General features: G+C 47.0%; 1 protein-coding gene across 1 annotated transcript; it reads left to right on the plus strand.

Annotated features, from left to right (window-relative positions):
* The first annotated feature begins 3,474 nt into the window (after nt 1–3,474).
* GMNC (geminin coiled-coil domain containing) lies at nt 3,475–10,683 on the plus strand. The gene is made up of 5 exons (XM_076343286.1): nt 3,475–3,817; nt 6,289–6,528; nt 6,651–6,736; nt 8,166–8,282; nt 9,811–10,683. Exons 1-5 carry the CDS (start codon nt 3,475–3,477, stop codon nt 10,453–10,455), a joined length of 1,431 nt encoding a protein of 476 aa, XP_076199401.1. The 3' UTR covers nt 10,456–10,683.
* Nucleotides 10,684–16,107: the final 5,424 nt, after the last annotated feature.

Raw genomic sequence — 16,107 nt, forward strand, 5'->3', positions numbered from 1 at the left:
CGAAGCAAGGATCTTCTGTCCCTTGTGAAACAACGGTTACATCCACAGGAGAGGACCAAGATTAGCTGTTAACAGAACAGATGTGATGACAGATGCGTGAGCACTTGTGCACAGAACACATGGCACACATACATGCCACACACATTATGTAAGGAGTATGTTTGAATATTTCATCTGCAAGGACATTCTATACGTAAAAGGGTCACTACCTATGTACAAAAACTTCAACTTTTTCAGATAAACCCAAAGCATGGCTGCAAATCTACAGAACTCCATTTTTACAAGAAAATGTGATGTGATTTTCCAGTTCAAAATTCATCATGTCCAATAAAGAATATCCCTTCAAAAATCTTAATGTCTGCATAGGGAGATAATGAGTTCCTTGCACAGTTGCTACCCAGGGATAAATGTGGAAGATGACTGCAAATCTGGAAGAATATAACTTCTCAGCACCTTGAGCACCTTAAGACACTTTCTAAAAGTCCACAGTTTCACAGCAATTCAAGAGTAACTGAATGTTACAGATATTCATTTGGATTTTCATTATTTAATTTGAGCCTACATAGTACCACACACATACAAATCCATCAGATAATATTCATTACTTAAATTAAGTTTCTAGATCACTGTAAAGTGTTACCCTTTTCCATACTGCTGCTAAAATACAACTTATTTCCTTGGAAAAAACCAACCCTTTTCTGAACACAGACAATTAAGCTCTAGTAATACCAAATTCCCTTCTAGGGATCTATGAGGGATAAATCTCATCCAGTGTGTACCAGAAAACACAGAAACAAAATCACGTATACCTAAATGCACTGCGTGCCTTCATTTTAAACCAGAAGAAAGCGTTGAAGCCACCATGAGAATTGTGCCCGGGTAGGATAGCCTCTATCCATTGACTCACCACTCTTGCTGTGAGAGACTGCAGGTAAACCCAGAAAGACCTATTACAGCTTTTCCATTCTGAAGTCACCTTTTTAATTTGTTCACTCCTAAATACTTGTGAAACTCCACAGTACTAGACAGCATCAGCACAGAAGAGCTAGAGCTCAACCGTACTGAAGACTCAGCTTGACTAACCCCGTTTTACAGCGAATGAAGTCCACAGGTGTATTTACTGCCAGCTGACAATGATTTCAAAACTAGGAACTGGTGTGAGTGATGGAAAAGGTAATTACCCTAAAATTTACCAGGAAGAGATAAAAGAGATAAAGATTTGCCAGTGCTTTTCTCTAAAACATTGGTGCATTACACAGCAGACCGAGTAATTTTGGTCATCCATCCGAAAAACAGGTTAACGTCAGATGGAATATTCTCTGAGATGGGTTCCTGCGGTATTTATGTTAGGGGAAGATTGTAAAAGAACCTGCCTTATTTGACCTAAAAAGCAAAGCAAAAGGCAGTATGTGACAGCACTCTGCAAAGACATCAAGGCTAAACACTACAGAGGGAGAAGAAGTGTCTAAACTAAAGCAAGAGTTTGGCACAAGGACAAAAGGGATTATACCTGCTATGAATACATTCAGACTGGAAACTAGAAAGTGTCTAGCCATCAGAGCTCAGAGTACGGTGTAGCCTCACAGTGGGAATAACATAAGGAAAATAACCTAATTAGTTTTAAGAGGGAGATTGAAAAGTTTAAGAATGTCTCAACAGCAGGGGACTGGATTTGGGAAGTGCCTTTTAGTCCTGCGTTCAAGGAGGAAGACTGATCAGAGAACAACTAGAACCTGTATCTGCATAAATTTCCATTCAGAAGCATTCTTGTAAATTAGTCTCATTGGTCTTAACTAATCACACCTTTAGTTCACAAACATCATGAGAGATTCATGCAAGTGCCAGATACCTGTGTGTACCTGACTATAGGTTAGCATCTGGAGTTATTAAGTGAGCCTCTATTTTGCCACTGACATAGTAACCATTCTTAAGAGGGACAAGAAGCACTGTAGCAGCAATATGGCAGAATAAGCGAAGAGGATTCGGGGTGGGTCTGGACACCAGTGCTGGTGTTAGCATGAAAAGTAACACACACTGTAGTAAGTCTGGTATAAAAGTTGAATTAAACTATTTGTAAATATTATTATTTTTCTTCTGTGTACCATCTCTTCTGAGAGCCAGTTCACAGTGGTCCAAATGCAATTTTAGGGCCATTTCTACATAAAAATGAGTTAAACCATAAAAATCCAAGTTTGTTGTTTGTTTTTCTTTTTAATCTGAAGGGCTGGCTTCATCACTGTCATTTAAACAAGAAAAATCATAGAAATTACGTAAGAAATTATAGGTACGAAGAACACATCGGAATTAACACACCACAATACAGGTTAGCGTGTTCTCAAACTTCAGAAAAGAGCCGCTATGACACTCAAAGTGAAATCCTATCTACACTGAAGCAGCATTTCATCCCCAAACCTGAGAGGGGCTGACTCAGATAAACAGGAAAATAATTAGCAGATGACTGTTACTTGGTTTTGTTTTACACTACACATCAATGTGTAATTGCTACCATGACTTGAAGCTTTTCTATCATCGTGTGTGACATCCATGCACAATTTTGCAAAATTAGCGCTCTTACACCAACCGCATTTGCCTTTCCTTGACAGAAAGTTACCCAGAAGTTTTCTCCCCAAACCTACGAGGCTCTTGGGCTCTGATTTGGTGTCTTTTACCCATGCACCATCTTCCACCCCCCAGCATAGAAACCATGGTACGGTGAGTTGACATGAATTCCTTGAACTCAGGAAGCAAAGCACTGTCAAAACCCAAACCAACGCAATACCAGCTCTGCAGAAGTGAGTGACCACAGCTTTTCTTCATACCTGCTTTTCACTCCAAGAGTGTGCCCGTACTCCTCCCACCACTTCTCAAGAGGCAAATAGCATGCCTGAGCATACAAAGCTTTGCCAAGAGGAAGCGGAGACAGAGCCACCAGCATTGTGCCAGGCAAAGGGCCCCGTCTAGGAGCAGCCGTGAGCCTGCAATGCTTCTCCCCACACCCACATCCACACAAAGTGGGAAAGAAACTTTGCCCACTCGTTGCCCCTGCCTAGACGTGCTTTTAGACACTCAACTCCCCCTGTGGCTGCCCTCTGTCCCCTGAGGGGTGAGCTATGAGGTGACCCAGGGGTGCTAACAAGGGGCAGCCCAGCACCCCCTGCACAGGGGAAGCCTTCCCTTCACCCACCAGGCCTCCCCACTGCAGACTCCTCTGCACCTGCCTCCACCCCACCCAGGGCCAGGCAGGCGCCACCCCAGGCTGCCTGGAGTCGCCAGGAGAGGGGCCATGTGGCCGGGAAAGAAGGCGCCCGGCAGCCTCAGCCCCGACAGCAAGGGGAGAGGGACGAAGCCACCCCCCCGCAGCCACCACTTCTCCCCCTACGGTGGGTGCGGGCGCGGGGTGATGACGTCGCCGGGGCCGCTCGCCTCCCCCAATGGCCGGGCCCGGCGCTCCCGCGCCTCTGAGGCAGCCCCAAGATGGCCGCTGTCTCGGGCGGCTCCAGGCCGAGGCCGCGGCATCCGGAGGGGCTGCCGGGGCTGGGCGGGCCCCGTGGAGTCCTTGCGCCTCCACGCAAGGTTGCTCCGGGCCCTGAGGGCTCCTCCAGCCTGCTCCGGGGTTGCCTGCCTCGCCGCCCGGCCCTGCGGAGGCTGCCCGGCCGCCTGCCCGCCTGCCCGGCCCAGGGCCTCCCCTACCAGGTGCCGGCGGCCTCGGGGCAGCGGCCTGTCCAGGCTTTACCTGCCTCCCCCGGGCCCTTCCCCGGCGTGTTACTGACCCGCCGGACCCCGGGGTGGCAGTCCTCACCTGGGGTGCTTGCCCGGGGTGAGGGAGCCACCGCTGCCACAGCACCCCGGGAAGCACCCTGAGGCAGCCCAGTAAAGGGTGAAGGGACTAAAGCAAACCAAGGAGGGCTGTGCTGGGCCTTGGTGCTTGTTGGAAGTGTTTCATAGAGCTTGTGTTTCTTGTTAGCCAACAGATGCCCCCCCACACTCCACGCAGCCACGCAGGAGAGGGGTTGGCACCTGAAGTGTGTGGGTTATCACAGCAGTTATCAAATGTACTGTGCAGAGCTGGTGTTTAGGAAAGCTAAAGGGTGACCCAAGGCTGGGTGCGGTGTGGATTTGGAACATGAGCCCTTTATAAAATACCTCTGTTAGAAAAAACGTAATCAAGGCGGGAGATGGCAGTGATTTAATTTGGCATAGCTGCCAGTTTACCTTGGGCAGCAACCTAGGAAAATATGCCAATAATAAAAGAATGGAAGGCAAATGGCCCTCTTGGTTTGTATTGTCCCTGAGCCTTGCTAACCGGGTAACGGCACTGAGCATCCTCCAGGGAAGAAATGAAAGATCATCCCATATGCCAGCCTGGCCTGCCTTCGGCCCAGCCTCTCCCTCCGCTGGCTGCAGATTGTGTCCGCAGGCAGGTCGGGTTACCTCCCTGAATAGCCCTCGCCATGGCAGGAGGCAGGATCCTGACTAAACAACTGCTCTGCTATTAGCTTTATTCTCACCATCCCCTACGCTATTCAAAGACAGACCCTCAGTAAAGAGTTGGTCGGTTGGGGTTTTTTTCCTGGGAAAAACTCAAGCTTATCTACAGATTGTAATTGCCATGGAAATCTGATGTGAATTAGAGGTGACTATATGCAGACAATCTCTGTCTTCCACACACCTGCATATGGCTTTTGCAACATTACCCTTTATGATAGTAAATCTTACACCACTGTCACAGCATTTATATCCCGAGATCTTCTGGAAGCCTGGGGCTTGACAGAAAACTAATTCCAAATATAGTGAGACATTTGCAGGAGCTTGTCACTGCAGACTGCAGTTCTGAAATCTGTACTTTCTTCCTCAGAACTGTCCACAGAAGTGCTCTGAATCATATTTGCTTCTACGCACCCCTGGGAAGCCGTGGAAAACCCACTCCCTCAGCCAGGCATGTTGGACAAACTTGCTTCTTCCTGCTGGATTTTACAACTGCAAACAAGGCTTGAAAACAAAACAAAACAAAACAAAAAACTCACCAGCAACACCAGCAGCCCTGCTCTGAACATGTGGGATGCTTCCCTGGATGCCTGCTCATTTCCTGGAGTGAAACTCGGACACACCAGTTCAGTGCTGTCCTGAAGCGTGTGGAGGGTTTTTTTTCCTCTCTCTCCTTTTTTTCTTTTCCCTCCTTCCTTGTGTTGATTTGTGGGGCCAGAATGACTTTGATTTCAGCAAGTTTGCTGTTTATTCACGTCACAAGTTTGACAGCTTTACACCAAATCAGATTGCTGGGTTTCAGGAGAGCTCTGAGGCGTCACTGGGAGCTCCTTTAGATTAAACTCGCCTCCCCGGTCTCCCCCCTCTCCCCCTCCTTCAGAGCCATTTAAACCTCGCTGGGGCTTTAACAGAAACGTGCTCCCAAGACCTGCATTTCATTCTGCCACTAACATGGTAAGTGCTCTTTGCATTTCTCTCGACCTGGAGGCAGAAAAGGAGAAGCCCCTTGGGGGCTTGCAGTAGATTTTGTGCCCTCTTTAAGATGGGGAAGGAAGAGGGCTCTCCTCTACCTGCAAGAGCAGTCTCTGCTGCTGTGCCTTCCCACGGGTGAGCAGATTCCTTGCTTGAGGCTCCAAGCCCTGCCGTTGCCTTGCAGAGATTCAGAGCTGCTGCAGACGGGGCTTATTTGGAGGAGGGGAAAGGGGTGAATCCAAAGACAACCCCAGGCTTTGCTACTGTGCGGTCTGGGACTCCTGCAGAACTGCGGGGGCAGAAGGGAGCGCGAGCAGCCTGGAGGTGACTCTGCTGGCTTTGTGCTGCTTTAGAGCTGAATCAAGCCCCCGAGGTGGGAGGAACGGACTGGCCGAGGACAGCCTGGGTCCTCCCTTCACCTTAAACCCACGCAGGACCCTAGTATTTCCCAAGGGATTGCAGGAAACTCAGCCACCTTCCTGGCGTACCTCTGCTCGGAGCCTCTCTGCTGCGGGGGGCTGCGCCGGGGGCGGCACTGCCCAGCGCCCAGCGGAGGTAGCAGGGCGGTGCGGTGCCATCCTGGGGGGGGGGAGCGGGCAGCCGGGTTAGGGCTGGGAGCGCCCACGGGGGCAGGCGGCGCCTGGCAGGGGCGGCGGAGGCTGCGGGGCTCCCCTGCGACAGGTACCTGAGCAAACCCCGGCCGGGGCAGGGGCGGGAGGGGAGCGCTTCCCCGCGGAGCTGGCACCAGCCCGCAGCGCTGGGATGCTTCTCGCCGGGATGCGGCGGGGCCGGAGCAGCGCTGACACCGCCTCCCCTCGGGGCCCGCCGCAGCCCGGGGGCTGGGGAGAGGGGGGGACGACGACGCCATCCGCCGAGTGCCCCATCGCCACGGCCCCTTGCCTCCGCAGAGCACCGGCCGGCCGTGCCCGGAGCCGGACTTCGCCGGGGGCCCGGGCTGCGCCTGCCCCTGGTCCGCCCCCGCCGGGGTTTCCAAGGAGACTTGGGCTGCCGTCTGCGCCGCGGAGCCGCCGCCGCAGCACAGCCAGGGCCGGCGGGAGGCTCGGCCGCCGGGTAAGTGCGCACCCACCGCCGCCGCCGCCGTCGGGGCGGGGGGAAGCCGGCCGCGGTCCCGCAGCCGGGGCTGGGCGAGGAAGCGGGAGCGGGCTAACCCCTCGGGTCTGCTTCCCCCCCAGGCCAGTTCTGCACCCCGCAGCTCGGTGCCCAGGACGCGGCGTGGCGGGAAGACCAGCTGTCCTCCCAGCTCTACAGAAACAAGCAGGTAAAGGCTCCGCGCCCCCCCAGCAACCTCGGTTTCTGCCCCCGAGGTTGCTGAACTTTGTATCACGTATCACGCTTTTCTGGGTTGGTTTATGGCGTGTCTCCCTCCCGCTGGCACGTATGTGGGAAGCGGTGGCAAACCGATTTATTTGGGTGGTTTTTGTTCCTTGCTTGAACTATTTGTCTCCCCCATGTTGTCCCCTGAAGCTGGAACAGATGTTGTGGGGTTCCCTATTCATCTCTCCCCTCTTAGAGCGTATTGCACCAGCTGCCTTGGTGCTAGAGAAGACCAGGGGCATGACCAGGGAGTCCCTCAGGCTCTGACAATGCAGAGCCTCATGCTGTTGACCAAAAATACACAGTGTGTGTCCTTCTGAGTCCACCAGGATTAACTTCATGAGAAATGATTCCACCAGAATTACCTACTTATACGGAGGATCAACCATTTTGACCAACAAGCATTTCCTTGTTACTTTATTTTCTCTCTTCTTTCCTTTTTTGTAAATCCCATCAAGGGGCAGGAGAAACTCTGAATAGTCCTAGATGAAGGAAGCCCAGACAGATCACTCTGATCAAATACTTGGAATGATATTTGGACACAGTGAAGTCGATGGAAATTCGTTTACTACCTTCAGGGTCCCTGGAATCAAACCCTAGTTCCAGACACCAGTGTACTTCTTTCTTTGGCTCTACCTCAATCATTTAAATCCGTGCTTTTCAGCCTGTGGTCAGCAGATGCCTGGGGTCCGTGGCAGAAGATCCTTTGTCCTCCTAAAGGAGTCTCCAGAGCTATGATCAGAAGGCAAAAATCTCTCTGCAAATACATAGATTTCCCATGAAAAAGTGTTAGGCATTTGCAAATCAAAACATACCTGTTCAGCTCTTGGGACCAGGGATTATCTCAGCTCTGTATACGTACTGGGACTGGCACGGTAGGGTCCAGAGTTGAAGGGATCACTGAGTACTACTGTATCATAAAGAATGGCAGCTGCATCTTCCTTCTGCACTTTACCCCCGTAAATTGTTAGTCTGCAGCTCCTCCTTCTCCTCACCAGCCAACTATAAACGGGAATGAGAGGGATGCAAAGGGATGCTTACTGCCGGTTCAGGAGGAGATCTGGCAGCTGCTGTCATGCCCATGACGTTTTCTGGCTGTTCACAGGGCTACCTGTAATTCTTTTCTGTTATTATTCTGCGGTTACTTTTTTTTTCAGAGTAATCTTCTCAAACACTTGCTAAAGAATAAGAAAGTCAAAAGTGAAAACTGAACAGTCATGCCACTTCGATTTACAGAGACAAGAGGCTGGAGGGGGTGGGTTGAGTTCACAAAGCAAACACCCAGATCATCAAATCCAAGCAGCTTGTACCATAGGGCAATTGCTATTAAGTTACAGAGTCAACATCTATTCATCAATATCTCTATTCCACAGCTTCAAGATACTTTGCTTCAGAAGGAAGAGGAACTTGCTAGGTTACATGAAGAAAATAATAACCTCCGACAATACCTGAATTCTGCCCTGATTAAGTGTTTAGAAGAAAAAGCCAAGGTATTGTGTTCAAACCTGTTGTATAGACATGTGCAGAAGAAATGGGTTGAATAGGTACATGCCATTAAAATATGTGGAAAGTCTAAGAGGGTAGACAGCCTGCAGTGTGAGATCTATTTAACTCCACAGAGCTGCCAGACTGCTGGTCGTGGGTCTAAGGTGATGGTTTCCCCCAGGAGTGACATCCTGTTAGGTTCTGACTGTGGAGACAGTATAGCCCATGGCATAATTAAGTTTAGTTTATAAGTAAGTTAGCTATAAGTAAGTTTAGAAGCAGGGTAAAATTATTCCATCTAAAGCTTTTTTCAGTGAAGAGTTCAAATTTGACCATGTATTTCTTGAATGTGTCTGTTTTGTCAGTTATCCCTTTTGATAAGGTTTAATTTTTCCTTTTTTTATGTTTTGGGTGCTTTCTGTTTTAATTTTTGTTTTGTCATCTTCCAATGGCACGTTGTTTTCATTTACATTAGAATACTGATCTTCTAATGTTTTTCAAATTTATCAATTAAAAAGTTAATTTTTTTTTTTAAAGGTGAAATACAAAATTAAACACTTCAGGTTGGATGAAACATTCTGTTAATTAAAAAAAACCCTTCACATTTAGTTTAAATATTTTGATTCCCTGTCTCTCTTCCAAAATAAAGATAATTGTTTCTTGTCGACTTAAAGACATTTTTTACTATTCCAGACTTGCCCATGAAACCAAACTATTAATTATTTGCTCAGCTCTGTGGATTGGGCATGAGGTAAAAAGGCCTGTAAAAAATAGCAGACTTTCCTTTTACGTCCTATTTCGAGTCGACAGTGTGGCATGTCCCCGCTCCTATGCCAAGACCTGGCCCCTGGCAGTAGAAAAGGTCTCCTTCAATGGGCATAGCAGGGAGACATGGCCACCCATCTATGTCACACGGAGGAGAGTCCAGTGTGAAACTGCCATGAGCGGTGGCTGAGCAGTGAATTCGTGTTGTGGTGGGAAGCTTCCTTGTTATTCCTGCCTTTCTTTGACCATCCGTGGATGCCTGAAGGGCCCCTGTCCTGGGATAATGGCAACTGAGGTGGATTAATAAGCTCAAAGCCACTCAGTCTGCTGCTCCGAGCCCTCCCTGGCCAGGATCACACCTGCCCAGATATGACTTACCTTCGCATCCTCCCTCTTTGTCAGGCTGCCACATTCCCCCCCATACCCCACTCACCCGCCCAATGCTGCTGGCAGCATCAGCACAGAGGAGTGCCGTACAGCCAGGCGGGAGCTCTCATTCCACGCCGTACCGAGTGACAATGCAATCAAAGCACAGGCTTTATTAAGCCTTCTCTTTCAGGGACTGGGTTGTTGCAGAAACTGCAAAGACACAAAATAGTTAAGCATGTCCATATGTTTAAGCACAGGGTGGAAGAAAAAGTATCTTTTATAAGGACAGTAGTAACCATCTTGCCCATCTAAAATCTGAGATAAGAAACATGCTGCTTCCAGGTAACTAGAAATTCAGATTTTAATCTTCTCTCTCCACCTCATTTTTTTTCTTTCTAGAAACTGCTATCCTGCCATGGCCAAAAAAACTGTGCTATTCTCAAAAGCACCAAGAGGAGATTAAAAGAGGACCACTGCTTTGTTCCTCAAGAAACTCCTCATGCTTCCAAAGCTAGAAGGAACCTCTTTAATGAATTCACTGCCTGTGAAGAACAAGCCAGCCCTGCTGTGGACAGCTGGGTCTTGCAGACTTTAGGATTAAAAGATGTCAATACCATTGATGAAACTTCAGCTAACTACAGTGCCCTGTCTTCAGACCTTGGAAAAGAGACATACTGCCTGAGCCCTGGTGAAGGAATAGACTATGACCACAGTGAAGGAGCAGCAGCAGCGTATAGCTGCAGCCACGTGCCTCCAGCTAACAGCAGTACCCATCCATGCAGTGAGGACTCTCCCTTCCTTCCTCAATTTTCTTCAGCACCATGTGTCTCCTCATCAGTGCCAAGCGTTTCCTCCCTCCCAGACTATGGGTTGCCTTACTTGACTGGCAATTTATCACCCAACAAAACAGAAGTGGCCTTCTCAACATCTCTAAGTCCTCACCGCAATGTGAGAACGCACACCTTCCACCAAGGACAAGCCTTCGTGCGCAGGGATGATGATGGAGGATGGAGATTCACCTGGGTGCCCAAGCAGGCTGAATAATGCACCTGCATCAAGGGTCAGCCACAGGGGATGTAGGAGACAGACACTTCATCTTTTGCTTGAGACAGGTTCAAGCATCAAAAATGAGCCCTTCTGGGCTCTGTTAAATGCTACTCTGTCACCTACCCACTCCTCCTTTCCTCCCAGATTTTCACAGGTGTGGCTCCAGATTGCACTTGGACAATTATCTGCCCCAGGCCAGATGTACAAATTGGATCCACCTTTCTTGTGCCCGTGTTGAGATACCTGCTTTTACTTGCTTCATGGTTTTTCTGCTATCAGCTATTCCTTGTTAACTGGTAGTTTCCAGGCTGGAGTGCTTTCAGCTTTGATGATCACTCCCACGTGCACCAAACTAGAAAGCATTTTGGGAATACAGTTTGGAAATAGCATCTCTCTCACAGATATCCACAGATGACAGAGGCGGCATAGGTTGGAGGTTGAGGATCAGCAGTTTCTAAGTGATTTGTGTCTCTCTTGGCTACACAGATTGCCTTGGATTAAGGCAACCATGGGTATTTGTTAATGTGCTACACTAGGCTGACCTACCTGCAGTCACATGGTGCTGTCATATTCTTTGATGATGCCTCAAAATAAACAGGATTTGTTTCTGTTGCCTGGAGGCTACTTAATTACAAGTGATTTAGCAAGTTCAGGGGATTTTAAGAGACTAATGTGTTTACTACACTGCGTTTTAAAGATATTTTATCTGTCAGATGAAATGAGTTTAAAAAGTTTGAGCCCTGGAACAGGAACTAGAATTGGAGATGCTGTAATGACACTGTCATCACCAGCCAAGGCTCTGGCCCAATATATTAGTGGCAGAAATTTTCTCACTTGTGGGTAATGTACGCTCAGAGCACTGCTTTCTTCTGCAAAGGATGCCTTCCCCTTGCCTGCAGCATCCCACTAGTCTTTTGATGGATTTTCTTCCATGTTTACCTGCCTGATGTTGGAAGCCCTTATAAAAGGGAGCCGCTCCTGGCTTCATAAGCAATTTCGTGGCTTCAGTGGGGCTTTTTTGCAACACCAAGAGCTGCACTTGTGAAACTGGAGATTTTCTTTCTAGGGAACAACTTCTTGACCTCTTTGTCCTGATCTCTGAGAGCACACAGAGATTCAGTCAACATCAGCCCAGAGTCAGGGCTGCTTCCTCCTCCTCCCGTAACCCCATGCTTCCTATGGGAAATGTTTCTTCTGGTTTGGGGAGGCAGTATCAGTGGTTAGAGTGAGTCTTTGGGAACCACAGCCTTCAACACCATCTCTTGCCTCTCCATGTCTCTGCCAGGCAGCGGTGGGCTGAAGCTATGATCATCACTACCTTGAGAATGCTTTAAAAATCTCTGGAGAGAAGGTGCTCTAGCACTGCACAGGACTTTTAGTAACACTACTAATGATATGAAGTCAACTGATGTGAAGTAAGCTCACCAGTAATTGTTTGTGTTATTTTTGCTTTCTGCTTTACAGTAGTTTGATGCCTAAGTATTGGAAATAGAGTGATTTGGTTATTCTTGCTTTCAGAATGGTCCCAGTGACTTTAAGGAAGTATTTACATAAGTAAAAATAACCACATGTGAGGATTTCTGTCTAGTGGCTTATTTTCCTATAGAAAACTGGATATTCTTTTATTTTTAGAGGATAAAAATATCTCCTAAATAGCCTCCTGTGCCTTAGAATTGCAGTATTCGGGATTCTCCATCAGGAGCAGTAGTGATTTCCCGGAAGACTTTTAAGTAAACTGTATTTCTGGATAGTTACTTTAAAGACATAGGGCAGACTTCCAGAATAGGCAATTTGAAAGCATTTATTGTAGGCATTATTGCACTGGATTTAAAAAACAACAAAACAACAACAACAACAACAAAACCCAAACCCCAAAACAAACAATACACATGGAATAAATACAAATATTTGTTTGGGGGTTTTGTTGTAGTCAGTAAAAATGTGGCCAGCTGATGAAGACAAGACCACTGTTTCTATAGCACTTTTCTGCTTTTCAATGAAAAGCAGAAGAAAAATCCTGTCCTACAAACAACTCATTTCTTTCTCAAGTCATTTTTTTTCCATTAATCTCCTCTTGCCCTACGATATAAGGTGGCACTGAAGAAAATACGCCTGTCACTGGAGTTTTTATTGATGCGTGTGGTAGCGTAGAAAATGCCTGACCTTAGCATGAATATGTGATGGGAGACCCTGGTATGTGTGGTGTGGGGGGATGAACAGCATGCTGGGAATAGGCAGTGTGGCCAGAGGATCGCACCCAAAGCAGCTGCAGATGCCACATCTTTCAAAGCAGCTGTAAAACATAAGTAGAGAAAGATCTGTCTATGTCTTCTAACACTACTGAATGCTGCTACTTATGTATTTCAATGCTATGGAGTCAGCAGCAGTAACAAGTACATTTGTCCTGTCAGCAAATATTAAATCAGTATTTTTCTCTAAAGAGAGAGGAAAAGCTTTCCACCTGTTTGACATTTCCTTTCCACGTTTTTATATCACTGCATGCGAGAACTTCTCCTGCAGAGAGCCAGAACAAAAGCGTCAGATCTTTGGTACAATCTCAAAGTCGGGTTTCAGTAGGAACGAACTGATGCTTGAACCTTTGCCAGCCTTTTGTAAGGGGGTGACTGGCCCCTTGTCTCATAGCAAATAAATTATAGATGTAAGTGAATAGCTCAATGAATAATTTACCTGAATGAATCCCTTTCTTTTCCTGTGGGTTCCTGAATTTTACTCAGCATGAAGGTGCCGAGTCCTGTGGCAGGGATTTCTCTCTGAGCCTGGCTTACTGGGGGTAGAGGACCCCATGGTGCTGCTCCTGTCAGCTGATGGGTGCTCCTGACCTGCACATGCAAACTTAAAACTCTGGTTTAGACAACTGCTTGAGCAAAGGTCTCTGTGTTAATAATGCTGCTGATCACTGTAGTGGAGGGAGCACACTGGAAAGGAAACAGAAAAATCTCCAAAGCATTTTAGCAAATAACTAAGCGTGATTTATTTTTCCCTGACAGCATCATTTGAACTAGTATTTCCTGAGTTGTTATGAAGAACAATAGAAACAAGCTACTCTGTGTCTAACACCAACCCGCAGCAAGCAAGTCAGCCCCAAGGCGAGGACTGAGACTCTCCTGCTTTTCTGTTTCCCTAGAATACTCCCGCTGAGTTCAGTGGTACAATTCTCATTGAGGACAAGTCCCAGTGACCAAACCGTTCCTTTAGATAAACGTTGTTCCTGTTACCAAAAGAAAGCCTTTACTCAGCGTACCTCACTCTAAACTGCCTGGTTCCTCTGAAAATTCATGCATGTATAATAGACGTGGAAAACGAGTAAGAGATTGAAGACATCTTATGGCAGATTACTGTCAAATGGTGGGATTTGGAGGATGGTTACTGCCTGGGCTGGTGCTGGTTTGGCCAGCTGCGTCCACATGACTTCCTTGGGCCTGAAAACAGTAAAGCTGCATTAATGTGATGCTGCTTCCAGCTTATTTGCTTTTACCTCTTGGTAGGGCTCGTGACCTTGGGTGCAGGCTGGAACAGCGACACTGCTACTAACATGATACTAGCGAGGCTGAATCTAGCTCTTCAGTGTGTAGGCGCACAGTGTAGATGCACTCTAGATTGAACTTGTAAAAATCAGCCACAGAAATGGAGCCTAACACACCATCTTTTTCTTCATGAGAGAAAATTCTGGAAATGCTTATTTTCTTTTAATTACCATCCAGTTTGCATCACAGTTCTTTGGCCTGCAAAGACATGGGAGAGAAAGTCTTGCCTGTACAAAGCCTAAACCAGGCTTTGAGATGAGGTTTCAGTCCTGGTTTGTGCCTGATGCTGCCTGTTTGCCCTTTTGTATCCATTCCCAGCGGGTGAAACAGAGCCATCCTGCTACCCATGGAAAGTGCGAGGTAAAGCCCAGAGAAGCCTGTGGCACGCACCTATGCCACAGAGGTAGCTAGAGATCAATAGGAATGAAAGCAAAAAGTGGAAACAAAACCCAGTTCTTCACTCAGCCATCACAACTAGGTAACCAGGAGACAGCAGAGATGAAGAGTTCCAGCTTGGTACTGTATTTGTAACTTCAAAAACAAATCAGGCAGCTGGAATAGAGGAGCAGGAGGCAGAAGTTCTGGGTTCTGATATTGCTTCTAGTATCACACTTTGTTTCCTCCGTGCTTCAGTTTCCACGGAATCCACCACTGGACCAGTTCACAGCAATTTAACAAGAAAACATGATTCTTGCTGCTGCAAACTGTGTGAGAAGTTCCCTCTTGCCAAGGAGCAGTACCAGGCACATACACCTCCGGGATGGGGAAAGTATGACTTGAATGGCCCAGGGGCCCTGGGCGGTTCTTTGGGCAGCGGTGAACTTCATTGTCTGTAAATATCCATTTTGTATTAACATATTTGTTTTATTTTTTTATTTGAAATTTGTTTGCTTTATTATATGAATGTAACGTACAGCTGCACACTTTAAAACAATCCATGTTTTTAGAAAGGTATGCTACTAGAAGTGGAAGTTAATTTAACACTTAATATGTTGATGTTCATGATTTTTGTGATCGAAAAAGGCCATGATGATATGTAAATGTCAATTTTACCAGTGTCATTAAGTTATGTCTAATAAAACTTAACATCTAATTGATGTAATTCTTTCTGCCCACTTTGGCTGTTGCTCACACTGCACAGCACCACACCTGGCACCTACACACCTCTCCAGAGGACTGAGAGGGATCTTTATTTCCTGCAAGCACAAGTGTCCACACAAGGAGGTGCAATTTTTGATCGTAATATAACAGAGGTAGAGATGTAACAGGCACAGGCATGCTCATTTCAGTCTGGGCTTGCACAGCATATTGCAGCGATCCATTATTTTTTTGACTCAGATTCCAAGCTGCAAAGTGACTAGGACAGAGGGAAGTATTGCGCTTTTCTTCTGTTATTTTTGCAGCATCAGGCTCTCTCACTTAATAGACTTACACCTTCTTTCTTAGGCAGCCGAGCATCCTGATGTAGGGCAATCTGATTCATCATAGTACTCTGAGTACTCCCAATTTTGACTCTGAAGCGATGCGTAAATGTTTGTAATGATTGTAAAATGGCACGGAGGTGTCGTGTAAAGAGGCTGAAGATGAGAGAGAAAAGCAGGAGCAAAGAATTCAAACCTCTGTTTAGTCAGCTATACTTGACACCAAAAGTAAAGCCATGTTACTTATTAACTGTCCTTTCTGATCATGGGCAGGTTTCTTAGTAACCATGCACCAGCTGGGACCAGAGAGATCTATTTTTCATTGGAACGCGAGTTTGTTTATTGCTTATGAAAAGGTACAGAGCGAGCCTTCCTTAATCTATTTTGCCCTCCTCTAGAAGCCACAATAAGTCTATTAGATGATTCACAAACACTCTGGCTTGTTGCCAGGTAGCTGACATCCCGTCATAGAGAGAGAGCACTCTATAAATAATTTGTGGAACGAGCCGTGATTCACCTAAAATGCCATCTCCCCAGTCATTCCCCTGCTTCATTAGTTGTGCATCATTGAATTACTTCAAGGCTAAATATTTACACACAGTGCAGCCCAAGGAAATCAGTATAATGATGGTGCAGCACAAGCAACAGATTATAAAAATCAGTAGGGGCATGAAGATCTGGGA

The sequence above is a fragment of the Aptenodytes patagonicus genome, chromosome 6 (genome assembly GCF_965638725.1).
Source record: "Aptenodytes patagonicus chromosome 6, bAptPat1.pri.cur, whole genome shotgun sequence".
NCBI lineage: Eukaryota > Metazoa > Chordata > Aves > Sphenisciformes > Spheniscidae > Aptenodytes > Aptenodytes patagonicus.

Excerpts from the sequence above, each read along its gene's own strand:
- GMNC (XM_076343286.1), top strand. The coding sequence starts at position 3,475 with ATGGCCGCTGTCTCGGGCGGCTCCAGGCCGAGGCCGCGGCATCCGGAG. Across the intron at positions 6,529-6,650 it reads GCGGGAGGCTCGGCCGCCGG|GCCAGTTCTGCACCCCGCAG; the intron begins GTAAGTGCGCAC and ends CTTCCCCCCCAG. Across the intron at positions 8,283-9,810 it reads GTTTAGAAGAAAAAGCCAAG|AAACTGCTATCCTGCCATGG; the intron begins GTATTGTGTTCA and ends TTTTCTTTCTAG.